Source organism: Branchiostoma floridae, chromosome 17, assembly GCF_000003815.2.
Source record: "Branchiostoma floridae strain S238N-H82 chromosome 17, Bfl_VNyyK, whole genome shotgun sequence".
Taxonomy (NCBI): domain Eukaryota; kingdom Metazoa; phylum Chordata; class Leptocardii; order Amphioxiformes; family Branchiostomatidae; genus Branchiostoma; species Branchiostoma floridae.
The window spans coordinates 15,032,687-15,060,675 of record NC_049995.1 but is presented as its reverse complement, the minus strand read 5'-3'; the positions used below and the strand labels follow the sequence as shown (position 1 = coordinate 15,060,675).

Below are 27,989 nucleotides of genomic sequence, written 5' to 3'. Positions count from 1 at the left end.
TGGTCAGGAAGGTTGAACAAATGACTGAGCACACACACGGGGTATGGTATACCGAACAATAATCACTTCATTTTTGTTCTTTCACATCTTCTTTTTTGACCTTGGAATTGACGTTGGCATTCTATGGCATTTCTTTGCAATCTACGTTATATATTTGCTCATTTTGTAGCTGCTTTGTACGTATACGATTTACAGTTTGTTTGTTTGTTGATGCGTGCCGGGATGCCATCCATAAAATCAATCAACATGACCTAAGTGACGCAACATGGGGCAAGGCCTCTGTCACACATAGATGACCCTCCCACGAATTTCCTCTTCTGATGCGTCCACTTTCTGTGGTTTAGCTGTCTGCTCGACCGTTCTTTTACCAATTATTCCCATCCATCTCAACATTTGCATAAAAGAAAATATTATCATTTTTTAATTATAGAGGTGACCAAGCGTCTTGATCAATTAAAAAAAAATAGACATTAAAGATATGAATGATAATGGCGCGAGAACCCATATTTGAGCTTACATATACACAATTACTTCTGCATGACATAAAGTCTAATCTGTATGTTTACATCCGATGAAGCACTAGTGAACTATGCACTTTCACATCTGACATGGGAGGTCATATCTAACCCCGATAAACATCACTACTTGCTTATGAATGAAGCCAACAGTGTCATGTGGTCTTTAAAAGTGCACACTCCTATTTTTGTGTATTTAGACAATTTGAAAGTAACGTGAAGACGAGGTACGCTTTCCTTCGCTCTACTGCGATATGCTTAGATGAAATATGAAATATGGTCTCATCCCAACTACGACATGACAACATAACGAGCGTTTTTTCTACGTCTAGACTTTACTGGACAATGCCCCGCACGTTGCTTTGTGCCCAGGGGAGTGAGGTTGCCCTAGCAGGAGCGTTTTTTTAAAGACGTTCTGTGTGTGACCTGTCTTCAATTTTGTGTGCCTCCATTACAAACGCGTCCGGAACAGGTAAGGTCAGCATGACACAGTGGAATTATGTTCACCTGAGTGGAGAACAAAAGCACCGTATGTAGTTGCTAATCTGGTCACGCTTGCTTACGAATGAAGCCGACAGTGTCATGTGGTCTTCAATTGTGCACACTCCTCTTCGTGCATTAAGACAAAGTAACCTGACGTTATAGAGGGACCTATGGTTTCAGATACGCTTTAATTTGCCCAATTTTGAGTGGGGACTGAAAAAGACTGACTTCACATGGCATTGCTTATTTGTCCCTATTTGGAAAAATTCTTCTCTTCTATCATCCATTTGACACGTCTGCCTCCATAGACACCTTTTAAAAGCTATTGATTCTTTTCTGTATGTGATTTTTCTTTAGATTGTACGTCTCTCTTACAAACGCGTCATTGACCGGTAAGGTCAGGATGACATGGAATTATGTTTACCTGGATGCACCACAAATACACCGACTGTAGTTGCTTATCTGGTCACGTCCAGCACTCCACCAATTATCCCACCTTATCTTGTATAGGTATCTCACAACTATTTTCTAAAGATATTAGTTTTTTTCTGTGTGTGCCTTTTCTTCAATGTTGTATGTCTCTTTTACGAACGCGCTCGGCAAGGTCAGGATGACATAGAATTATATTTGCACGAGTGCACAACAAACAAACAAACAATGATCCTGTCTTCGTCACGTAAATATATTTCTCTACCCTAATAAACTACTTTCTGAACAAAATGTTAGCAACTTTCGAGCACAACGTGTTGCAGTTGAAACCACGAAGAAGCAGAAATCCTTTGTAACTACGCAAAGAAAACTGTTCTGGTCTTTTTCAACAGCCAGCCAGGAGGAAAGACTGTAATTTTTTCTAGTTTCAAAAGACCATGTTATAACTTTCTACGGAGCGTAGCAAACCTACCTCAGAGATCATTAATTTGAACAATGGATATATTCCTACCTGTGAGGAAAAATCGGACGACAATGATAGACTTAGATACTTCAGAGCTTGTCCGCCACAAACGTATTTGTCTTCAAGCTGACGGAGACTAAACCTGTTTGTTCACTTTAAGGTTACTGTATACTGAGAGGTGTGTGATCTGATCTAGCGAAATGTCAAAGCTTCAACTCTGACATGTTAGATTTGATAAACATCACAGCTTGCATAGCCTGACTAAAACTGCGCCCCTAGCGGCCGGTCCTACGATTGCCGCCGGGGAGGGGGTCATTAAGCCCAGCCAACGAGAGCTTGTGTTTAGTTGTACTGTAAGTAGTTGTTATACATGTAGACCTTACGAAAGTCGCTGTACTTTTGTCGTGTCAATAAAGATTGTCGTTGTAAACACAGGCTAACAGCTTGCACATCTGTGAAGTAGCTAGGGTAAATAACGTGGAATTTATGCGGCTGATAACGCTCTAATAGCCCGGATACCAGACTCCAGCCGGATCTCAGTAATATCTATCGTGTTTATCAGAGTATCGGAGGTCTGCTGTAGTTGGGCTGTATTGGCCCTGTGAACAGTCTAGCATACAGGCTATCGCTGTACAGACAAGGACACGTACTCCTTTCTCCGATAAGAAAGAAGTAAGATATTAGTGCAAACTTTTCTTGTTTAGAAGAAGAAGAGTGATCAAGAAACCGACTTCATCCACCTGTGAGGTTTGAACTCACGACCCCCGGTTTACGAGACAGTTCCTCTGAGCTAAGGTGACTTATGTGAATTGGCACATTAATCTTGGTGTATGTTGGAAATGGCAGCCACACAGAAGTACACAAAAAAACACACATATAGGGCAACCCTTTTCAATGGTGAAGTCTCTCTTATACCCCATGTGATTATGTACTGAACAAGTTACCTGCTTTGATTGTCGTCTACAATGTTTAGAACGTTCAGCTACAAGCATTTTGTTCATCCCTTATATTTTAAATACAAGCAACAACTCTAAGGGAATCGGTCGTGGCAGTTATTATGATATATCATTTATAGCAGCTTAAAGTAGCTATACTATCAATGTCATAGTTACAATCATACGTAGTAGCAGCATATTTACACGTAGCAGCGTATCATCATCTACAACATCCTATTTCATTGCAGCATGTATTTATGCATAGCTTTGACTTATCTGATGTCTGATTTTGTATCATCTAGATGCTTAAGAATTATCATACATACTGTTTAAACCACAATCAACAACTACCTGCTCTTAAGCAGCAAATAATAGATTATTTAAGACTTCTATTTCATTTAAAGTATTCTAAGTGTGGCAAATTGTGCACTTCAATTGATCATGAAATTGTCTGTCATTAATGATATTGTAACGGTTGCTTTCATAAACTTTTCCATTTAATTTCTGTTTCTTTTTAGTTTGTTCGTTTTTTTGGTACGATCCATAGCTTCTTAATATTAGGATCGACCGTGACACCATGACCAATGGTAATAGAGCATTTACATGCATCTTCTTAGGTCATTGTCGAAGTCTCCGTTGCATCATGTTTTTCCAGATCTGGAGAAAAAGACATGAAACAAGAGATGAGTCAATCATGTTCTATTGTTCATATAGCAAAGTTATCTAAGAATGACTAATTGTTAAAAAGTCAGTCAGAAGAAATATTATATTATCATCTGTTCCTACCTCTATATCCTATATTAAACCTTCAGTTGTTCGTCTTGGCCTTTCTTCCAGCAAACGTCTTGTGGCTACAAAGAAAGAAGATGATAAACATTCCATTAGTTGCCAAAGTACGATGAAACTTTCTTTAGTTAGGTAATATGCGATGCTGCATTCCTATTATTGCAGCTCTGCCTAGCGACGAGAAGTAAAACTACAGTCACCAACGGCACTAGGAAATTCCCAAAAAAGAACTTTGCTATGGTAACACTGAAAGCTTATGTTGATACAGCTACGGTTAGTAAATATGACGGTCTGTGCAAGTGATACCTATGCAGTGCATTAGAAGCCAGTAAATTGCAGATAAACGCACACTTCTGTCAATTGAACGGATTCCCCAGGTCCCAAACCGGCTCCCATTCACTCTATTGTTACGAGGGGCATTCAATAAGTAATGTCCCTGACCCATTTCCCATAGCAGGAGATTAATGAAACTTGGCACAGTTATTAGTCTTTCTCTACATAGGAACCACCCACATTTCTCCCATCATTTGATGTAGCTCTGGACACCGTTCTTGTAGGACATCCCAGGTTGGTCCTCCGACAGGTGCCTCATCAATGGCAGAAGAGGGACGACCAGGTCTGGGAGCTGTTTCCACAGACTTCCGGCCTTGTTTGAATTCAGGATGCCAGCGTTTTACAAGGTCATATGATGGGGCATCATCACCATAAGTTTTTTTCATTTCATCAAAAGTCCCTTTTGGTGTGCGTCCTTTCAAATACAAAAACCGGATCACTGCGCGACACTCAACTTGCTCCATTTCACACCTGGTCCATTTCGCACCTGACTCAGTTCAAACACCAGTAAATCAGTAACCACAATTAGTTCAGAGCTGTTTTTTTGCAACATAATCCATAGAGATATGACTCATTACACATGCAACATTTCATCTAGATCAGACAACTGGCAGTGGGTCAGGGGCATTACTTATTGAATGCCCCTCGTAGCTTATCTGCACGACGAAAAGTCCAACTGGGCAACGTCGCACTATTGCACACGTCGGACAATTGCACGAAATACGCTGGTAGATTGGGTGTGCGATTAAACGGCTTCTACTGAACTTCTTGATTAAAAGACGATCCCACTAATATCAAAGGACTAAGGGTACAATACCGAGTCTCTGCCTGGCCAGACTGTGAGGAGGGCCCCTTGCCGTCCACAGTTTTAGCCGCCGTCCTGGATGCAGCTTGTGAAGTCACCACACGTTTCTGGGTGGGTTTTGGCTTCGTCGCGGGAGGCTGTTTAAATGTATTTCTTGCTGTTGGCGGTGCTGCTTCGGGATTTCTTGTACCTCCAACAGTTCCAACTTCAGGCCTGCCTGTTTTATCTGCTGTACGCTTTGGTGGGACCTCGGGACGAGCTCTGGCGTTCTGTGGAGGAGCTGTGGTTGTTGCCTTCGTCGGAGCTTTAGGTAGGGATTTAGCTGGAGGAACCCGGTAAGCGGTCGTCTGTGACTGCGGACACTTCTGTTGCACTGGTTCCACAACACAGACATCTTTAGATGTCGCCTTAGTGGTGAGTAGCGGGTCTGGATTAACTGCTGATGAAGGAGTGGCTGTCGTCGAATTCCCAGGTTTGGGTGGGACTACTGGACGAGAAGCTCGGCTGGCGGTGGTCTTCGGCACTGGGCACGTCTGTAGCATGGGCTCTTTATTGGAGACTTCTCCTTTCCCCTGAACGCTGTCGGCCGGACCATTGCTTGTAGGCTTGGCGTGCTGACCGAATCCAGTATCACCAAAGCTAACCTCCTCAGGCTTGCGAATCTCCTGGGGGATTTGGGGGCCTGTCACGTTGTTGCTGGTGACGGTTGTCGTCTTCGTTTTGCAGCTTTCTTTTAATTTGGCTGTCTCAAGCTTGCAAATTTCCTGGATTTGGGGCGTTGTGGTGGTAGCGGTGGTGGCGGTTGTTGCCTTCTGTTTGTAACCATCTAAGCTTTCGTTGGCTGTTTTGTTTGGAAGAGTCGGTTCGGATGGTTTAAGGGGCTTGTTCGTTTTGTTTGGGATATCGTCGGGGATAGACTTCTTATGGGCCCCATTGATGCCGGCTTTCGCTTGACCATTGGAAAGTTTGACTACGTTGACGAGGTTGTTCAGGGTCCCAAACGAGTTGGATACAGTCGGCTATGGAGGAGAGCGGGCCAAGAAAGGGAGTGAGAATCTTTGGATTTTATTCTTTCATTTGCATAATTATGATATATTTTATTTCCCTTAAAATAGCTTTACATGCATTCTTCTCTTACGGTTCTGACAGGTAGTAGTTCTCACGGTAGCTGGATTATTCTGATTTAACTCTAAAATCAGTTTCCGTAATAAATATCACTAATATAATCTTTTATCACTATCTAAGTATAAGAGGGTAGGAAGCCAGTTATCATAGATATTACCCGATGTCAACAACAATTTGTCTAGTTTCCACGAGAAATACAAGAAAACAACTTATCGTGACTCAATGCTATTGATATCTTTACCTTGGTCTCGTCGTGAAACCAGGTGTTGTTGACCAGGAACTTGTACTCGTGCTGACCACAGGGGATCTTCAGCGCCACGCTGTACTCTCCCTTCTCACTGGAACAACAGAATCTTCCGTTACTTCCTTATTCCATCCATCCATAGAGAAAACTTCTACAAGACACCACAAACTCCATTCCTTTTTTGGCAATTCGACTAGTTAAAGGAAATATTTGCTATGTGCTGACTTTCACCGTTTTCGCATGAGGAAGGCTTATTCCAAGAGCTGAACAAGTTTTGTCTATAAGCTATATACAGTAGACAAGGGTCTACTTTACTCCTCTAACCTTCTGTTAAGTTTCCAGACTTTGCTCCAGCCGTCCCATGAGCCCATCACGCCCACCTCCCCACTGATGTCCCCACACCACACCAGCTTCACGGGCGGGCACTCGGGCGGGTCCGGCTGTGGGGAAAGCAAAAAGTCACCGTATTAATCATTAGGATAAGTAGCAATTTTATTCATATAGTAAGGTTCTTTAGGCACAACCAGGAAGTACTTACTACTAACGTTTCGGTGTCTGTCAGACAGAGGCGAGGGGGGATACAAACTGAGTCACATTTGGGACAGCATCCTAACTGCTGCAGCGCCACCTACATCGGCTATAAGTAGCAGCGAGAATCGTATCCAGCCATTCTAACCCTGATGATGGTGTCTGACGGACACTGAAACGTTGGGAGTAAGTACTCTCTGGTTGTGCCATTAGGATAAGTAGCATTTTGACAAGGGCAGCGCCCATGTACACATATATATTTCCCCCTTTTTCCTCCTCGATGATGTCAAAGATGGCAAAGAAAAAGTTAACCTATCATAATTGGTTAGTTTACAAGTCTACAAAACAACCTGGAATATAGAAAGTAGCTCCAAAACTACGTAAACAATCATGTCATAGAACAATATGGGACGAAGATGAAAATCACCACACCGTACTTCACATGTACAGTTTGATTACGGAAACTTTTTTTTTAAAATCATTAATGCAAGGTCAAGACTGAAGGCTAACTGCAAGTGGTTTAGAAATGTGAGAATAAAACAAAAACATTTTAATCCAATAAGCTAATTTGAAACGTGAATCATAAATTTCTCTTTCGGCATACATATCATGTGGCTCGCATTTCTCTTCTCTCGTCTTACCTTCAGCGCTGTGACCTGATGGTCGTGCCAGTTGACTGTAGTTCGCTCTCCGTTCGCTGACGGAAGTGGCGCTCTTGCCATGTCTGCCATCTGTAATTGATGATAAACATACAATAAAAAGAGGTGCAAAGAATATGTAAATTTTGGTGAAAATTCTACAGTGATGCTTTTTGAACGTTGACTGAAATGTGTGTTTTTTTACTTTTTTTCCAACAAGCTTTTATTGTAGCAACCATTGTCATCATCATTATCATCATCGATCTTTAATGTCGTTATTACGATGTCGAATGCCACTGATTATACACAGATTAAGACCCCCTCTCCCTACAGCTTGAGCAATGGAATAGCCCGATATCACGTAATTGATTTTGAATCCCAGCAGATTGTGTAAAGTCCCTGTGTGACCGTTAAAAGAAAATCAATGTTTTCAATCAAATGCATGTTAGGTAGCCAGATTCCGATATCGAATCGTCCTACTTTGACTTTGGCTTGAATCCGTTTTATTGGATGGAATATATATCAAACTTAGAATATTAAAATTATCAACATAATACATGTAACTTGATGTATTGTTAAAAGATCAAATCGGATTTTTATGATCTTTTCTAACTGACCGTGGGAAAGAAATAAAAATGATTTCGAATGTCATACACATTGTCTTTAGTTTACACCCAACAAGAATGGCTTTTAGTGAGAATAATTGCAATACTACGTAAATTAGAAACAGAATACATGTACTCTAATGTATTTTTAGAAGACAATATCAGAGTTTTATGATCTTTTCTAAATGACATAATTTCAAAGGACCTACACATTTCCTGTAGTTTACATTTTACACCCAACACAAGTGACTTTAAGTGAGAATAATATTGTAAAAATCTAGTGATGGTATAAACAACCACCTTTTTTCTTTAATCACATACCAATGCTAGGAATAAACTCTAGACAGACAGAAGGTCAATAAAATCGTTTGTCCGTATTATATAGTCGGGAACGACCCTCCGGTCATTGACTCGGCGTAAATGTGGGCTACAAAGCGTCTGGGCGCACGTTGAAGGGAAATCAAACTCATGTAAAAATCAATGTCGGGCCGTTGACTTTGACTTGTTGTTTTGTGTTATGTAATATCTAACTTGATAATTGAAAACATACATGTTTCAAGGATCTTTTTAAGTGAACTTGGGAAAAAGATCTCGGATAACTGTGTATATATCTATATCTGTATCTTCATCAAGTTCATGTATATCTACCTACCTATCCGTCTCTCCCTCTCTGTGTCTCTCTCTCTGTGTGTGTCTCTCTCTCTATATATATATGCCTAGATTTCACATATTGCCCTCTATACAATTCTAATAAAGTCAAAGTGATCTCTCTGTGCGTCTGTCTTCGTTGAATCTGGGGGCTAAAGTTGGCTACTTAAAACAGACAACGCTTGCAGACATCACATACTTTTGTCTAAAATAACCCTAATCAGACTAAAGGTCAATAAAATCATTTGACTGTGTTATATAGTCGAGAACGACCTCCCGGTCATTGACTCGGTGTAAATGTAGGCCACAAAGCGTCTGAGCGCACGTAGGCACAAATCCGATAAACGTACACGTGAGGAGAATGGGAAATGTACTCAATATCAAGGCCAAGGGAATGTTGTCGCCCTTTGGAAAAGTGATTATAAAATAACTGCACTGAATAAAATTCGATGTCCAGTGACCTAATGTATCTTAACGTAATATGTAAAACTTAATGCATGTACTAAAAATAATTTGATTTTAATAATCATTAATGATATTTTATAAACAAAATATAATTAATAAGTGGTGTGAATGTGGACAAAAATACACTAAGTGTCAAGAAAAGATCCTATTACTTTGAAGCAGCAATATGATTGTAAAATATATGCACTTAACAACTTTGAGGTACAAATGAGCAAAATTGTGATAGTAGTTAACGTCCAGAGAAAAGGTTACTTGTACCTTTATGATAACAACGGGCAGGGAAAGTTTGTATCTAGTCAAAACTGATGAATTATTAATGTTCCTATTGCACGTAGGCCAGGACAGTGTACAGCACTGTCGCACGTGAATACGACTTACATTACTCTTGCTGTTACATGCTTTTTACATGACACGATTATCTAGCGGCCATTCACGTATGGCGGGATTCAAATGTTAAAGTCTTAATGCAAAGATGTTGCCAATAAAGTTCACCTTTATCTGCATCTCATTTAAACTGGTTGTTTAAATTTTTGACCGGTTATTGAAATTTTCTGTAATTTGTACGACTTGCATCTTTGTATGTTCCGAAGTCCAAGAAGATTAGCTGCCCACAAATTACCCATGATGGCTATAAGCTACACGTTGGCACGTTATCATAAGAGTTGCAGATATCAATAACATCTAAAATACTCATTTTTACAAAACGCCTTGATATTGCTAGTATTTTTTTCTGCATAAAACGTATTCTCTTTTATACAACGATCCAAGAAAAAAGAACAATAGAGCTGGATGCCGAGCCTGTGCCCTAACAATAAAATAAATGAAGCTCGCGTGATAAGACGAATACCATTGATGCAGACATTTCACTGTCAGAGCAATAAATTCTAATCCCATAGGCCGCGCAACATGACGTTCATGTAAAGGCTTAAAACATTAATAATGTATACTTCTATACTAGTAGTGCAGCTGGCAAAACATCAATCTTGCATTTTTAGATTCTTAAAATGCTACAAAGGTAGAATCTTGATACAGTCAAATATGCAGCAGCCATATTGTGCTGTGAGTCTGTGACCAATTTTTGGTGGTCCCTTAGTTTGTTTTCCATTGAGCCAGGCGTCAGGGATCTCCCTGGCTAGTTAAAACATTTCATTCCAGTCCACTTAGTCTCTATGTGAAGGTTTGACTGTAATGTTAGACCCAAAGTCCTGTGATTTTCAATTATACGACAAACTACCAGTTCTGGACACGCTATATTCGTAAGTAGGTCACAACAGTCTATATAACGCTGGGAAAACTCGATCATCCTTGGTCTAGAATTTGGGCCAATGACTGTCTGTGACCTTTTTTTGCGTACTGAATAGGCACACCCGACTATCTTAAACCTTAAAATGCACTTACAAAACCATATACCAGCAGGCAGTCCTTTTTTTCTTCTCCACATAGTATGTCATGTCATCAACCATAACGGAGTATCATTGTTTAAACATCTAGGGTGCTAACTGCTTGACGCATTGAGTGAGAAATAATGTCTCTACGCCGAATATCATCACACCTATGAATTGAGCAATGAATGTCTATTTATATAGTATTCTTCTCATCTCAATACAAATAGATTACCCCTTTAGAAGTTACATTTAGTCTGGTGTAAACAAAGGTGATGGCATTAGTGTAATAAATAAAATCTATGCTAATAACATTACCACTAGCAATGCATTCATTCAACAACCCGATTATGAAAAGCATCTAAAGGGAAACACCTAGTAAACATGTCTTGATCCATAAGTAGTTTCGTTAGGCATACCATTGAGCTAAATAATATCTCTGTCAAATATAGTTACACCTATGGACTGGGCAACGTCTACGCAATATTAATATTAACCATTAGCAAAGCATCCGATCAACAAGCTGTGTACAAGGAAACATCTCGTAATGAATAAGCCCTGAGACCTACCATGAGCAGATTCGGCCGGCAATCCTCAGAGTCCCGCGCAAAACACGATCCTTCACGAACGGAGTCAGACACTATCTACCGGGTCTGATCACGTGACTGGTGCATACTGCCGACGCGTGACGTCACGATGGCCCGTAAAGTTCGCCACGTATGTCGCAGAATGGCGAGAAGGTCACAAGGTGGGCGTACTCGTCAAACAACGCTGCTGATGTATAACTGGACAACTAATAAGCCTCAGGCCACACGGACTTAACTTTATGGATGGCAACCGCGCATTGAGTTCCCCTGTTCTAAAAAAAAAAAAAAAAAAAAAAAAAACTGTGGCATCTTGTCACCCAATAGCATCCCTGATCAATCAGAATTCTATGCTTCCCAGAGGATCTGCTCTCCAGGGAAGGGGCACATGGTCAGGGCATGTGGCCAAAGCGCCCTTGTTCCCTCTTTGAACAAGAAGGGAAATATAAACATGATTGAAATGATGTTGATTGTCTATTACAGTCTTACTAGTGGTGAACACAGGACAAATCAAGCTTGGAAAAGAATGGACTGTGGTTTAGTAGCAATTTTTTACTGAATTTTGCCAAAGGATGTCATCCATTAAACTAAGTCAGTGTTGCCTTAACTTTAACTGTTGAAAATAAGGCCCTAATAACACGCAGGAGTGCTCGCATGCCACACAGTAGTGTGAAGGTCCCGGGATATTAGCAAAGTGGTTTGCGCTACTCGTGAAATGGCACGTAGACGTGCTCATCTGTTGATGCATAATTGAAAAGCCTTTCAGTTCCAAAGGGTACTCTCGCTGTATGGGATTGAAAACGGAAGCGTCGATAGCATCCATTGAAGGATATACTTGCATATATATATATATATAACATGGTATATATATATGCAACTAGATCAATCCTGTATTATTGATTACATCTGCCCTTATTATGTTTACAACTGTCTTAAGAAGCGAGAAGAAGTTGAACCTGTAACGTTACATACTAGCACATAGTAGTCTCTGTAAATGAATTTGTGCCTTATCGCTACGACCTGTACTTAGCTTGTTGGAGCATAAATGTATAATAAAGGTCTTTCATTCAATCTATTTATCTACTTAGAAGCCAACCACAAAAACAGTTAATAATACAGATGTCTGTTTAATTTATCCTTGAAATGTTTGTATAGATCATACCCATCAGGAAAGCAATCATGAGGAAGCTTTCTCCGTTAAGAATGATGTTCTAACTAAAAGAAAGACGCTTTTAGCGTGTATGTGGGACTTCCCTCTGAAACGTGAAATATGGAATACGCGTATTTTTTTCCAAGATTCCTCTAATAAACCATAAAAAAGTCATATTTTCAATAACGGAAGATTTAGTATAGACCTTTCTAGTTCTTTAAACGTCTTTGTTTATTGGATGATCTTATCAACGAACCATGCATTTGAGTCACTGGGCAGCTAACTATCTAAAATTGTGACTTTTATCAATTTCACATCCTTATTTACCAGCATGAAAATGCATGTATAGTTTTTTAGGTGTGTCTGTCTGTGTGTTTGTGTTTCCGGATATTTGTAGTCAGCACAACGCTAGAACCTCTGGATGGATTACGATGATGTTTGGTATGTGGGTAGGTCAATGTCAATTTTGGGCCCCCTGGTATGTGACCTTAGTACTGCAGCAGACATTCTATTTTTGTATCTTTTGACCTAGACATGCCATGGTCTTGATTTTTTTTGGTGGCAGGTAGCTTGTGATATAAGGAAGACTTGGTGTATGTTTGGGCCCCCTAGCAGCTTGCTCTGGAACTGCAGGGGATTTTTATAGACTGGTAGTCTGTTTGCGCCAGAGGTGATGTAAGGAAGAAGTGATGTATGTTTGGGCCCCTAGCAGCTTGCTATGGAACTGCAGGTGAATAATTTTTTATAGACTGGTAGTCTGTTTGCGCCAGGATTGATGTAAAGAAGATGTGATGTTTTGCCCCCCTAGCAGCTTGCTCTGGAACTGCAGGGGAATAATTTTTTATAGACTGGTAGTCTGTTTGCGCCAGTAGTGATGTAAGGAAGAGGTGATGTATGTTTGGGCCCCCTAGCAGCTTGCTCTGGAACTGCAGGTGAATACTACTTTTTTTTATAGACTGGTAGTTTGTTTGCGCCAGTAGTCCACCATGGCGCGCATCTTGGCTGATTTGGTTGAGCCGACTACGGACCGCTGGAAGGACGGGCGCTGTCTGGCCGGGGCCCGTTTAAACTTCACCTCACTGCGGGCCTCCAGCTCGCCCAGGATCTTCACCCTATATGTTGAATAAACACAAGATTGATTATAGGTAAATAGATATATTGATAGGTTCTGACATCACATATTAAGTGTTCCATCAGACGGGCGCTGTCTGGCCGGGGCCCGCTTAATTTTCACCTCACTCCGCGCCTCCAGTTCGCCCCAGGATCTTTACCCTAAATAATAAATCAAAATAGATTGATTATAGATAAACAGATATATTGATAGATAGACTAATTTGACTGGTGGATTCTAGCATCACATAAGTGTTCCACTATTTGGCCCCTGTCTGGCTGGAGCCCGCTTAAACTTCACCTCACTGCGGGCCTCCAGCTCCCCCAGGATCTTTACCCTATAATTCATGGGATAAAAATATGGATAAATCTACTGACTGATTGATTTGTTGTAATACTATGCCTTTTTTATTGACTGCATTGACGTGTTATCTTTACCACCACCAACACAATTCGTATTTGTTCATATACAATGGGTGAAATCAAGTCAACAGGTCGATTAGTATTAAGATAATGTGTTTGAGATAAAAATAAACAGAAACATAAAACTGATCGGTAAAATGAACAAACTACGCAAAGTCTTAATAATTAGATATGGGAACAAAACATCTAATCAGTACTGTTTTAATAGTACTAGTTGCCAGTGGCTTTATCCAACATCTTACTGAAGTGCAAATTCCTGAATCATGTTTTCTTTGTGTCTTTCAGAATACCCACTGACGATACTGACGAGCAAGGTCAAACTAATGCATGTACCTGATCCCCAAGCAGATCCTACGATGGCATAAGATACTGCCCAACTATCCATTTGCCTTGTAGTAGCGAAACACACTCCTAGGCCGGTTTTACTCCTCTGCCAGCTTTTGATAGCTATCTTATGCGACTGTAGGATCTGCTTGGAGATTAGCACGTACCAGCCCTTACCTGAGGTATCTGGTGTTAGGGTCGAACCCCGGCACGTCCACGTACTCTCCTGCCGGCCTCCGCAGGCAGCTGGGCAGCCGCCGCTCGAAAAGGAGGATCAGGCAGGCACGCTGAGGAAAAATGTGAAAAAAATTAGATGAATTTGAAATAGAAAATTATATGCCTTAAGTTTAGTAGATGTAATTTGGCCACCAAGCCCGTGCAAGGAAGAAAAAGAAAAAGGGTTATGGAGAAGAGTATAGGCGACACGGTGCGCTTATCAAATTCATGTGCTTGTGCTAAATAAGCAACCAATACCTACTTGCAGTTTCCAAAGATCCCTTTTCTCCTCGGACACCCTGGACAGCGTCTCTCCCATCATGCCAATTAGCAGGTTGGTCATCAGGAGGAAGGAGAAGATGAGAAAGCTGACAAACAAGGCAACCGCCATGGCGGGGTTGGGGGCCTTGTCCAGAACCGTGACGTCTTCAACGCCGAGGGTCAGTTTGAATAGGGTCAGCATGGTGTGCTCAAAGTCTCGGAACTGTTCGAGGTACTCGTCAGCCTGCTCAAATGTGATGTAGAACGCTGAAGAACAAGACAAGACGATGAAAAGATCGAAAAGGAAAGATAACATGCCCAAATGTGAGCTTGAAGAGGGTCAGCATCGTGTGCTCAAAGTCACGGAACTGCTCCAGGTACTCGTCCGCCTGCTCAAACGTGATATAGAACGCTGAAATGCAAAACAAGACGATGAAAAGATAGAAAAGGAAATATAACATGCCCAAATGTGAGTTTGAACAGGGTCAGCATCGTGTGCTCAAAGTCACAGAACTTTTCGATGTATTCTTCCGTTTGCTCATATGTGATATAAAAAGCTGTAGAAAAACAGAGGAACAACGTTAATTTTAACACTAAACCCGTACCTTTACTGTTATATTTGAGCGTCGATGGCCTAGTGGTTAGGCTAGAAACGTGGAGTTGAGAAGAAACGTGTTTGCTTTCTAAATGCAATGTTCCAGTTGTATCCTTGGGATAATGAGTACCTAAATGTAAATCTGTTTGACTAAGGCTTCTTTTATTTTAGGAAGTAAAAACATTGGAAAGGGAGAGACCGACTGAAAGACAAAACTCTCATTAGATACGGCCATAACCAAACCAGATATAACGAATTGTACAATACAATCATACAATCGGAAGGTACCAACATAAGTCAGTTGAATAATCCGATCACCTACCTGCCGTGTATCCCAGCAGACAGACAAGGTAGACGGCAAAGAAGCGAACGATATCCCCGGCCAGGATCTAGAGGAAGTAAATAGTAGAAACATCAGACACATGTGCAATGAACTGCAATTACTATTATTGTACAAGTACTTAAATACCTGTGTTGGCTATATCTACAGGTTCAGTTTGACTCCTGTTTTAGAAGCGATGGAAGAGCAAGAGCCCCCCACCTACCCACCCACTCCCTTTTCTACAGCCGTTGGGTACTGTGATAACAGTGAATGATTAGAGGACTTTATTATTTATCTTATTTTATTTTATTCGCATTCATTTTTTTGAGCATGGGACAAGAAGCTCACAATGAGCTTATGGAGGTCTTCTGCTCTGTATATCACATACAATGACAATCAAAAGTAACAAAATTGAGATTATAACGAGACGTATAACTTAAGATGACATGAACATAAACTAAGTCATTTGGCAACATAAGAATAACAAGAATAATAACGACATAAACGGGCTAGAGCGCATAAAGGCTGGCATTACCAATCAAATCAGATTAAGTAAATCTTCCGGTCATTTTAATAAAATTGAAAACATAGTCAAAGATATTACAATTTATCGAGTGTGGGAGGAAAGGGCTGCCCATAGTGAGAAGGGTGCATTAGGTATTGTCAGATGAGTTAAGGGGGTCAGACGAGAGTACTTCTTCTAGGTTTACCTTCCCATGAAAACCACAACAGAAACATCAAGCTGAACTTCAGCACCAAGGGCATCGCCACATCCTTGTCAATTCTACATCCCGTTGAACACCAGGACAAGGAGTATTGTTATGTCCACAACTACATTATCTTATCGTGCAAGGTATATTTACCTGTTGGATAATAACAGTGTACGACCCCAGAGCTTCGCTACCCAGTGAGAAGTAAAGGAATAATATCCAACCGAACACCAACGCCAGGGACATGACAACGTCCTTATGTCTACACTAGCTGAAAACGCTTGTTATGTATGTGCGTACCTGTTGGATAATGACAGTGAACGGCCCCAGAGCTTCGCTGCCCCGTGAGAAGTAGAGCAGTAACATCCAGCCGAACACCAGGGCTAGGGACATGACCACGTCTTCCCGGGGGTGGTCCGTCAACCGGAATACCAGTAGAATCAGCACCGCACAACTGTATAACAGGCTGGGATAGAAGAAAACGTTTCTCTCTCACTTTCCTTTTACTCAACGCTAGAAGGGTCTTAGTCTGAAAGACACACAAAATCCACCACAAAAGCAATATGCTCACTTCAAACTGCTGTAATGAAAGTTATAAGTTTCAACACGGGTTGTACAAACACAAAGAAGCTTTTATGCACTACATGCAATATGTCTTACGCTTATGACAAAAGATTTGTACAATTCTAGGTAATCTGAATCTGACAATGTTTGTGAGAAGTAGAAAACCCATTAGAGACTACAGAAAATACAGCTGAATTATGATTCAAGATGATAAATGCTAAATTTCAAAACGTTTGAAGGCAAACTTGTAGAAGCTGCCTGAAAAAGGTCTCCGCAGTGGCAAGTTCCAAACAAATAATAAATAATTTTCAAGTACCTCAGAAAACGGAAAGGTCCGTTCCCGACTCCGTTGAGAATCCCGAAAGCTTGTGGTTTCACGTGGATAATGTCAGATATCTGAAAACAGATATATAATATGCCGAAAATAATTTCATCAGGTTGGTAGAATATAGGATATAGGAGGATTCTTGTACACAACCAAAATTAAACTTACGTAAAACTTGGTTTTCACAGCTTTTTAAAAAATTGAAATTCAAGATTGATTGGGAGGGGACCATAGTCATAGACAGGGTAGACAACAGACGACTCAGGTGAATTAAAGAGGCGGTATGGATAAGAAAGTCAGCCCCAGTGATGAATCGGGACAAGGGGGGATACAAACTTGGACACATTTGGGATAATCTTCTCGTCGCAAAAGCGCCACCTACATCGGCTACATATAGCGACGAGAAGCAGAACTCCAGTCAGAAGCTCTGAGAAAGGTGTCTGATAGACACCGAAACGTAAGCAAGTAAGTTTAATTTTGGTTGTGTACAAGAATTCTCCTATGTCAGATATATAATATGAATAAGCTATCAATAAAATCCACAGCACCCGAGTTAGTATGACGAAGACGTATATCAGACCGTGACGGCCGATTAGAAATCCCTGTATAAGACTTGTAGTCGATCGTCACTACGCCACTGTAGCGTTCTGATGATAATGATACATGAACCAGACCGGCCTATTGACGGTCGACATACGTACGAAAAGGTTTCTAATATTGCTAGCATCATATGATAAAAAGGAAAGAAGAATCGTACAGTTAAGTTCTTCAAACACATTAAGAGTAGTACTCACTTTCAACGTTTCAAGAGATCCAGCCATTCTGACCCTGATGATGGTGTCTGACAGATATTGCAACGTTGGAAGTGAGTACTACTTTGGTTGTGTTTCGAGGCCTTAAATATATTAGTATTTATTAACCTGATGAAACTATTTACGGAGTAAAGAAGAATGTTAAGAAAACTATCCGTACTCAATACAGGACAAAGTCTAGGGAAATTATTGTTATACCTCGACGTAGAGGATGAGCAGTACGACCAACAGAGTGAACATCTCCCCGGCAAGCCGTGCCTGGTGCCACGGGGTGTTGTACGACTCCTGCACGGATAAACCGTTGCATTTCAGACTGGGAAACATACTTTAATATTATCTAGAAAGTCCCGACAATAGCGCAGAGATTACTGGTAATATCTACGCTATGATATGGCCCTTAAAAGGACAACAATGTTTTGTATAATGTAACTATCTATATTTACATTCAAGGAAGTGCAACATATTTTTTTTGCCCTGTCTTGTCCTCTTTTTCTATTCTAAAGAAATACGGCCAATGACCTGGACTATACGGTCGTCATCAGACCCCCCTTTGGTGTCTGATTACATAAATGTAGCAAATGGTAGGACAGGGCTGTAGGGGCTGGTCACCACGTATATGAATATGTCCTAGTAGCAATACATACAGCAATAGTATCTAAGGCAGGAAAATGTGATTAAAAACATTTGCTGGAAAATGTTGCCTTTTTCCAAATGTATGATGAGGAACGGTGATGAGGAATGTCGTTATCTGTGAACTAACTCCTAAGTACACCATTGTCTCTTTCTACCAGACAGAAATAATTAGTAAAACTTACAAACACAGGTACTTTCTCCACCACTGTGACCGTGACGTTGTCAGTTCCGTTGCTCACCACCCTTACCACAGTCCGCAGTGGTCGGTACCAGCAGCAGATGGTAAAGACGATGATGTGAACGAGGTAAGCCAGCGCGAAGGCCAGGAACCAGCCGCGCACGAAACTCGTCCACTTCTTGTTGAGCAGCTGTTTAATAGGCGTGGTTTGGACCATTTTTGCTGCCTGAAAGTACAACAGTAACAAATTTAGATTAAGAGTCCAAACATCGTGGTAGTTTATAATTACAGTATCCAACTTTTGTTAAACTTTGAATATAAAAAGTGCATTTTCGACCAATTCTAAGGCGTTCTTTAGGTATAATGGCCCGCTACATTCGGCGCTTGATCGAATGGGCACGGACGTCAGTAATGGGTCAAAGGTCCCATGAAACCTATAGCGCTCCCACCTCGGTTGAATCATTGAAAATCTTTGAAATCCGAATGAAGATTGAAGGACCGCCGGCTTAACGTCGCCACAAACAAAGACGAATGTGACCCGCAACTAGTCCAATAGTTCTGCTAGAAAAATAACTTAAAAAATGATTAACCAAACAGCTATATCTAGTCTCCATCTACTTACCTTCATTGGTAAGATATAAAACCTGCTCTTCAACACATCTGCTCATGGATACTGACGAAAGTTTGTAGATGCTACTTAAAATTCTTTGCTATTTTCAAAATGATGTCCAGTTGCTTAATAACTGTTGTTTGCCGTATTTACCTTAATGTTAGTGTAGAACCTCCGTACATTACTGTGCACCACAATCTCCAGTAGCCCGTTACACGCCCCACGCTGTGTACTGTCGATGTCGGTTAGGTCGCACAGACACTCGGACACGGGGCCGTACATTTGGCGTATTGACCGTACATATGGCGTACTTACCTTGATGTTAGTCTAGAATCTCCGGACATTGTTGTACACCACGATCTCTAGCTGCTTGAGTTATAATTTGGGCTCTTTACCTTGGCGCTAGTGCAGAGCCTGTTCACGTTACTGTACACTATAATCTCCAGTTTCTTTAGTACCTTTTACTTTGCATAGTTACCTTGATGTTAGTGTAGAACCTCCGTACATTACTGTAGACCACGATCTCTAGCTGCTTGAGTTATAATTTGAGCTCTTTACCTTAATGTTAGTGCAGAACCTTTGCACGTTGCTGTACACTACAATCTTCAGTTACTTGAGAAACTATTATTTGGCATATTTACCTTGATGTTACTGTAGACCCTCCGGACATTGTTGTACACCACGATCTCTAGCTGCTTGAGTTATAATTTGGGCTCTTTACCTTGGCGTTAGTGCAGAGCCTGTGCACGTTACTGTACACTATAATCTCCAGTTTCTTTAGTACCTTTTACTTTGCATAGTTACCTTGATGTTAGTGTAGAACCTCCGGACGTTGCTGTACACCACGATCTCCAGTAGCCCGTTACGCGCCCCGTGCTGAGTACTGTCGATGTCGGTCAGGTCGCACAGACACTCGGACACCGAGCCGTACATTGGCGTATTGACCATACATTTGGCGTACTTACCTTGATGTTAGTGTAGAACCTCCGGACATTGTTGTACACCACGATCTCTAGCTGCTTGAGTTATAATTTGGGCTCTTTATCTTGGCGTTAGTGCAGAGCCTGTGCACGTTACTGTACACTATAATCTCCAGTTTCTTTAGTACCTTTTACTTTGCATAGTTACCTTGATGTTAGTGTAGAACCTCCGTACATTACTGTAGACCACGATCTCTAGCTGCTTGAGTTGTAATTTGGGCTCTTTACCTTGGCGTTAGTGCAGAACCTGTGCACGCTGCTGCACCCTACAATCTCCAGTTACTTGAGAAAGTATTATTTGGCATATTTACCCTGATATCAGTGTAGAACCTCCGTACATTGTTGTACACCACGATCGCTAGCTGCTTGAGTTATAATTTGAGCTCTTTATCTTGGCGTTAGTGCAGAGCCTGTGCACGTTACTGTACACTATAATCACCAGTTTCTTTAGTACCTTTTACTTTGCATAGTTACCTTGATGTTAGTGTAGAATCTCCGGACGTTACTGTAGACCACAATCTCCAGTAACCCGTTACACGCCCCGCGCTGCGTACTGTCGATGTCGGTCAGATCGTACAGACACTCGGACACGGGGCCGTACTTCCACAGAACGTGTTGCTTGCGGCTAGGGTCAAGAAGAACCTGGAACATCTGAAGACAAATAGTAGGATGTTGTGAGGATGCCAAGGACAAGCCTCCCTCGCGTGGCATAGAAACCATTTAACATATTTCCACAATGAAAAAGAAAAGAGAGGATAACAAGACATTGCATATCCGAGGGAATGCAGGTCGGAGAATCTTTGAAATGGCTCCATATTGTAAATATTGAATAAATTGCAATGATCAATTGGCCTAGGCTTCCCTTACATCAAATGGCACATTCCTTAGCTTTGAAATGAAACTCATGGCTCATAATATGACAGGCGAGAACAACAGTGTTCTCACCATTTCTATTTCAGGCTCAGACTGACAGACAGACAGACAGGCATAGTACGTACTTTGCTAATAACCACGAAACCCTCTGTGAAGGTAGTGACAGAAAATTACTGTGTGAATGTCTCTACCTCCAGATTGCCACTATCCGCCGCCAGCTTGACCGGAGTGAGCCCAGCGTTGTTGGTGATCTTCTCCAGATCAAGGTTCTCTCTAATCTGGACAAACTCCTCCTGAACAGAAACATACAATCAAAATATAAAATCATAGTCTACTACCATATGGTTCTTTCTTCACAACCAAAACATAAAGTCACCACCGACGTTTCGCCGACTGCTTGTCACCTTCCTTGGAGCAATATTAACTGGTAGTAGACTATGATTTTATATTTTGATTGTGCGTTTAAACAAATCCTTGTTCTCTTATGTTTGTTCCAACCTGATGAAATCTTTCACTGACATAAGTTTTTTGTACCTGCAATAATCACTTCAGTGGATTTATCTAGGACAAATAAAGAAGGGCAGGAGTAATCTTAACCATTGGAATTCTGATCGCCGGGCAAAAATTAAAGAGATTTCTTCTCCAAGAGCAACAAACAATTGCACATGAGACTTGATTAGTACCAGACTGAGTTGTTGGTTGTCGTATTGCGTCTTGAGTATTTCCAGTTGTTCCTCCACCAGCTTCAGCACCAGCCTGGCCATGGAGCAGGCCGCGTCCGCGTGTTCCATGATGGACAAGACGTGTAGAACGGTGTTTCCTGTGTTATGTAAGCAAAGAAGGCCCCATCCCAAAGTTATTCAGTCATTTCCGTTTTCTTTATACAGGATAGTTCAGTGATTTACAGGCATGTTCTGTAAATATTATCACTTGTATTTTATTGTTGCGTGTTTTTAATTTTTATTGTTTCTATCAACAAAGATTAAGTCTCATGTTCTTTCGTATTTTAAGTAAGTACATAGAATGTGATACGTTATCTACACACATGCATATGTATATCTTAAGAATATATACTGCATGCAATAACCAAGTTGGCTTCGAATATTCTTCTACATTTCTTAATGACTTGTAACAGATAAAAGAGCAGATGCAAAATGAAGAAAATCGTTTGATCCGGAGCTCTAGGACAATGCTAGAAAACAGTGGTAAACGGACATGGTTCTTTTTGCAAATTCTTACCTTTTGAGTCCTGGTTGTCCAACTCCGCGCCATTTTCAACCAGGTACCGGACGATATGTTCCATACCGAGTCGGGCAGCGAGAGAGAGGGCGTACTCTCCTGTAAATTAAAGTGTTGAAATGTTATGTTGTTTTACCATATAGCTAAGGGGAAATGTTAGAAATTTCAATAACCTGAGTGTGTAGAAGTAGCCGTCAATTCTGTCTTCAATTATGGTTTTCTCAATAGTACCTGTAACGTAAGCGACTGTACCTACCTTGCAAAAAGGGGTTTTATATATGTTCATTAGAATGTTTTGAACTTCAGCGATCCCCGCATTGAAGGGCATTTTCTTTTTATACAATGCAGTAACAAGTAGAAAAACAACACAAGAAAACATCTTTAAGGTAGTTAGCGATGCCTTCTTACCGTAGTAGAACAGCACGCCCCCCTCCCCACCCTGTGCCTGTGAGAAGCTTGTCCCGGTACAGCGCGCGTTCGGGTCGGCTCCGCGGCTCACCAACTCTCGCACCAGCCGGAAGTTTCCGTTAAAGATAGCCAGATGCAGCGGAGACTCTCCTATGATATGAACAAAGTAAATGTGTACTTGACTTGCATTGTCAATGGTTATATTATACACAATGACTTCCATCAAATTAACTCTTTCAAAGCTCTTTGGAGCTAGAAGTATAAATGTGAGACCATGAGGGTGGTTATCCATTGCACGGTATTGGGAACCGGAGCCCAATCCCCTCCTTTCATTGCCTTTTACCTCCCAAACCGAATTTTTACAATTTTTACAATTTTTACAATTTTGAGGAAAGTCGTGTAATGTGCATTTCCCAATGGCACTCATCACTTTACGAGTTTTAAATGTACTGACAACTTAACAGTACAAATAGGATGCATACAATTACGAAAATGGCATATTTACCGTCGTGGTTCCTATCACAGCAGACCATGTTAGCACAGTCCACGTGTTGGTCCAGAATCTCCAAAGCCAGTTTCTCATTGTCCCGCAGCAGGGCCAGGTGGAGGGACTGGTGGTAACCTGCGTGGTCTGGGGGACACGTCGGGTACATCTTGTATAAGATAACTAGCCACATTTTCCTAAATCATGTCCAACTACTTGAGTAGCTTCTTCTTTTTGGCGTATCTCATTACCGGGACTTAATAGACGTAAACACATTCATATGTCTATGCCATTGGCTGATCATATGATAAATGTAGTATAATTGAGGTATACTATAGGTAATTACTGTATTATCAACATCAATATTGTTACAATTCCATATCATCAAACACGAATCTTCTTTAAGGCTAGAAAACAATTTCCCGCTGAAAAAAATGAATACAAAATTTTAAGATTCGACAGTCAAACCAGACTATGCAAAACCTTATACTAAAATAGCATCAAAATTAAGGTAGGAAACTGAAGTTTACCATCTTCTTTCTGCACACCTTGTGGCTGCATCTCGATTTCACTCGGCCCAACGCTTTCATTGGAGAGGCCTTTTTGACTGTAAGAAATATTTTGCAAAATCACCATTTTATTTTCCACGAAATACATAGTACTGAAACGCCATCAATTGAGAAAACGTACGTGATACTGTTTACAGTGTACACTTATGTATGAACAAAATACGTACATGCCATTCACTTCGCCTAAGTCATTAGAAAAAACAAAACTGTTAATTTTTTTCTCCTATTTAATTGATCACAACATGGTTTTACCTTTTCACTTTTGAACTGTTTCGTCTCAGAACAGCGCTCCCCTCGCGACTGTTGGTATCGTCCGTTTCGAAGGCCGGGTTCGATTGGCCTTCACCAACCTCTACCACAGAGTGGGTGTTTTCTTTCTCCATTAGAACTACAGAAGATATTCTCATGCTTTTATTGCTTTAAAAAAACTGTTTCTCTACACATCACAGAGTCCATGCAAAATTATGTAGATCACCATATAGAAGTGTATAGAGAGTTTATTGCTACTATATGCAAAATATACGATGTGTATACAACGATACGTAACCATGTTTTCGTCTGACCAAAGTCCCTTCCTACTCACAATAGGTTACCTATGCTAGTCACCATGCAGTGAGAGTGTAAGTTTTACTGTCGCCAATAAAAAGTACCTCGGCGTGAAGTACCAACGTATACGTATTCAACAAGGAGACAGAAGAAACCAAATAGAAATCAGAGCACGTTTATCAAAGAAGTCAAACCCAATAAGTTACAGTTTAGCGTTAGACTGGAATAGTCGCTTGTTTACGATTGTTTGCCATTTTTGTCACTTGTAAGTAGCCTTCGTGCAAGAATTTGCAATTATCTATTGTTAAAAAAGTAATTATTTGACGACGTTTTCACCGTTTGAAATGCCCATGTGTAGGATACGTAATATTTTGCCCCACCACACCTGTAGCCACGTTAGTAAATATTTGTTTACCATGTTCCTTGTGCCGGGGTTCTTGCGTTGCTAGGTACCCGAGGTCATATATCATGCACTTATGTACTTCTACGCCCTTATTTTGGCAGGTGGTAGACTTAGATTATGCAAATCCGCTATTAGGTCAAACAAAAATCTTTTGAAATGGCTTTTTTTCTTTGGTTGAATAATTTGCTTTTATTTTACGTTCAAATGCAGTAGTATTGCTTCCTAATTTGAGGTTGTGGGCGTAGAATTGCCACCGAAATACTAATTCTTTCCACTAACCAAATTGTACAGAAACAGAACTAGTAAAATATCATGCAATAAATCTTGCAAACGGTATCGATATCGTTGATACTGCATTTGTATTAGTCTTCGCACACAGCAAAAAAACAACAACATACTCACCCGTTTATGCCCTTGCAATTGTGTAGACTGCATATAAGTCACCGGCTACGAGTGTTCCTACAAACGATTGGACTGACCCCGAACTCTTCCAACGAATTTAGAAGTGTTCTGAACACAATTAAGAGGCCCAAGGGCTAATATCATTAGACTGTCCTATGCTAAAACTTGTCCAGTCTTCTTGGTGATTTTGTTAGGTGTGAAACGTCAAAACAAGTGTTGAATAAGGGCGTAACCGCACCCGAACTTTCGCCCCCGTTTTATAAAGGGTTATTAATATCAATCAATGTGATCTTTGCTTCTGATAACGCGCGCTTGTCGAGTAGCGTTGTGTAAAGTTTAACTTGAATGTCAATACCTTGCTGGCGTAGCTCCATAAAACGGCATGGTAAAATCTAGTCTCTACCAGACTGGCTACGCTGGCTATTGTAGGGAGAATATTTGCCAGGGGAGTTTTTGCAAACAGAAGAGTTGGTCAGCCGGAGGGGAAACATTTACCCTAGCATGGAGTGACTCCCCTGGCTAGTCTCCAAGCAGACCCAACGGTGCCTTAGAGATAGTATCAAAGCTGGCAAAGGAGTATAGCCGGCCAAAGGGAGATAGCCAGCTAAGGGAGTCAAACGGACACCGGTGCCTTGCCAGCTATTTCTAAGGCACCGTAGGGTCTGCTTGGAGACTATCCCCTGCATGGCCAATTTCCCTATTTCTGCGATCCCCCCGAATTCTGCGATCTCCACACACCCCATAGGAAGGCTTGGTGGAGGTTAGGGGAATCGGCAGGAGGTTCGAATCCGTTGATGTGCCACCGATCTTGTGCTCTTGGAAAAGGCACTTGACACGCCTTTGCTCACTTCACTCAGGTGAAAACGAGCACAGGGCTGTCCCTTCGATAGGACGTTAAATAGAGGTCCCGTGTTTGAGGAGAGCCACACCTCAATCACGTTTAAGACCCCCACCACACTTATCGAAAAGCTTAACCAACCAGATATACTTGTATTTGTAGATTAAAATTATAATTATGTGGAAACATGCAACTTAGTTATGTCAGACGGGCCTTTGAATTGAACACTTTCACTCCATGTCGCCAAATCACTTGTAAATCCATACCCCCCCCCCATATCCCAAACAATTCACATGAAAATCACTGACAAGAGGGTGCTACACACTGACCCTGTTTAATTACTCTTGAGACTTTTAGGTGTATGTTGCATGCATAGTCTGTGGCATAGACTTAAATTTATTCCTGGACCAGCTGCACATCCTGGATTGTCCATCAGAGCAAGGAGGTTAAAAAAAGGTTCAACCTCCTTGGTCAGAGGGTTAGACCCTTGAAACAACTACTTGTATCCGATACTTATCTTCCACAACCATACAAATGAAATTATACACACAATGTCGTTGTTCTTGTTTTCTCTATTCTACTTATGTCCGTAACCACTACTGTAAATGCAGAAATATTCGCGATGGATTAATATTCGCGGTTTTCGCGGCGGCCGCTTCACCGCGAAATTAAATCCACCGCGAATATTTCGTCTGCTGGCGCCGCCTAAGGTGCCCCTTTTCCACTCCATGTACATACTACTACTGTCTTTGTCACTGTATAATGAAATGTTTGACATACTTACTACGGTGAAGTCTTGACTGAAGACACACATGTATTTTTTTCATACGACCAACTGTATTACAGTACTGTACAGTATGTTCACCATGATACAAAGGTCGTACTACTGTACACTATTACGTATTGAGAGGGTAGATACGATTAGATCAGTAACAGTGGCTCACGCAAGAACAAGTCAAAAGCATGGAAACTGTTCTATCCGTCTGTATAGGACCCTTACCGGGTAACCAGCAAGTGTTTTCCGACTGGCGGTTTGTAGAGGCGCCGGGTTTTACACGGCAGTTCGTGACTACAGTGCAGTGCTGAAAATGCATTGAATTTCGCGGGATGGCGCTACCGCGAAATTAAATCCACCGCGAAATGTCCATTTTGCCGCTACCGCGAAATTAAATCCCCGCGAAATTAAATGCATTTACAGTATTTCATAACCTAAACAAAGTAAAGACAACAAATATAATGCAGCAGTTGGTGGTCTGTTTAATGCCAATGGTAATCAACAAGCAACAGAAACACTGGAGAGAGTTGATCAGGTACAGGAGAGAAACAGAAAGACTGAAGAGTGATGTATTGGAACTATTTAAATGGAGAAGAGACAATGTGTGTCATAATCATTTAACGTTATGTGTCTAATATGTATCTTTCATTTTTTGACAGTTGTTCTTGATGTGGACACATGGTCATATAGATGTAACCTAACGTGGGCACATGGTCACATAGATGTAACCTAACGTGGGCACATGGTCACAACCTAATTTGGGCACATGGTCACATAGATGTAACCTAACGTGGGCACATGGTCACATAGATGTAACCTAACGTGGGCACATGGTCACAACCTAACGTGGGCACATGGTCACATAGATGTAACCTAATGTGGACACAATGTCACATGTGGACACATGGTCACATAGACGTAACCTAATGTGGACACATGGTCACATAGACGTAACCTAATGTGGACACATGGTCACATAGACGTAACCTAATGTGGACACATGGTCACATAGACGTAACCTAATGTGGACACATAGATGTAACCTAATGTGGACACATGGTCACATAGACGTAACCTAATGTGGACACATGGTCACATAGACGTAACCTAATGTGGACACATAGACGTAACCTAATGTGGACACATGGTCACATAGACGTAACCTAATGTGGACACATAGACGTAACCTAATGTGGACACATGGTCACATAGACGTAACCTAATGTGGACACATAGACGTAACCTAATGTGGACACATAGACGTAACTTTA

General features: G+C 41.1%; 1 protein-coding gene and 1 long non-coding RNA gene across 2 annotated transcripts; both read right to left on the bottom strand.

Annotated features, from left to right (window-relative positions):
- Positions 1–13,067: 13,067 nt before the first annotated feature.
- On the bottom strand, positions 13,068–23,786 carry LOC118404354 (transient receptor potential cation channel subfamily V member 6-like). The gene is made up of 16 exons (XM_035803423.1): positions 23,716–23,786; positions 23,207–23,332; positions 22,702–22,851; positions 22,294–22,392; positions 21,738–21,874; positions 21,246–21,347; positions 20,656–20,832; positions 20,006–20,161; positions 18,596–18,817; positions 17,979–18,065; positions 16,960–17,039; positions 16,380–16,545; positions 15,370–15,436; positions 14,454–14,719; positions 14,153–14,262; positions 13,068–13,230 (listed from the first exon to the last, which is right to left on the bottom strand). Exons 1-16 carry the CDS (start codon positions 23,744–23,746, stop codon positions 13,068–13,070), a joined length of 2,139 nt encoding a protein of 712 aa, XP_035659316.1. The 5' UTR covers positions 23,747–23,786.
- A 3,391-nt stretch (positions 23,787–27,177) lies between these two features.
- Positions 27,178–27,608, bottom strand: LOC118404058. Its single transcript, XR_004829738.1, has 2 exons — positions 27,504–27,608; positions 27,178–27,471 (listed from the first exon to the last, which is right to left on the bottom strand). It is a non-coding gene; the product is annotated as an uncharacterized LOC118404058 (long non-coding RNA).
- Between the last annotated feature and the right edge of the window lie 381 nt (positions 27,609–27,989).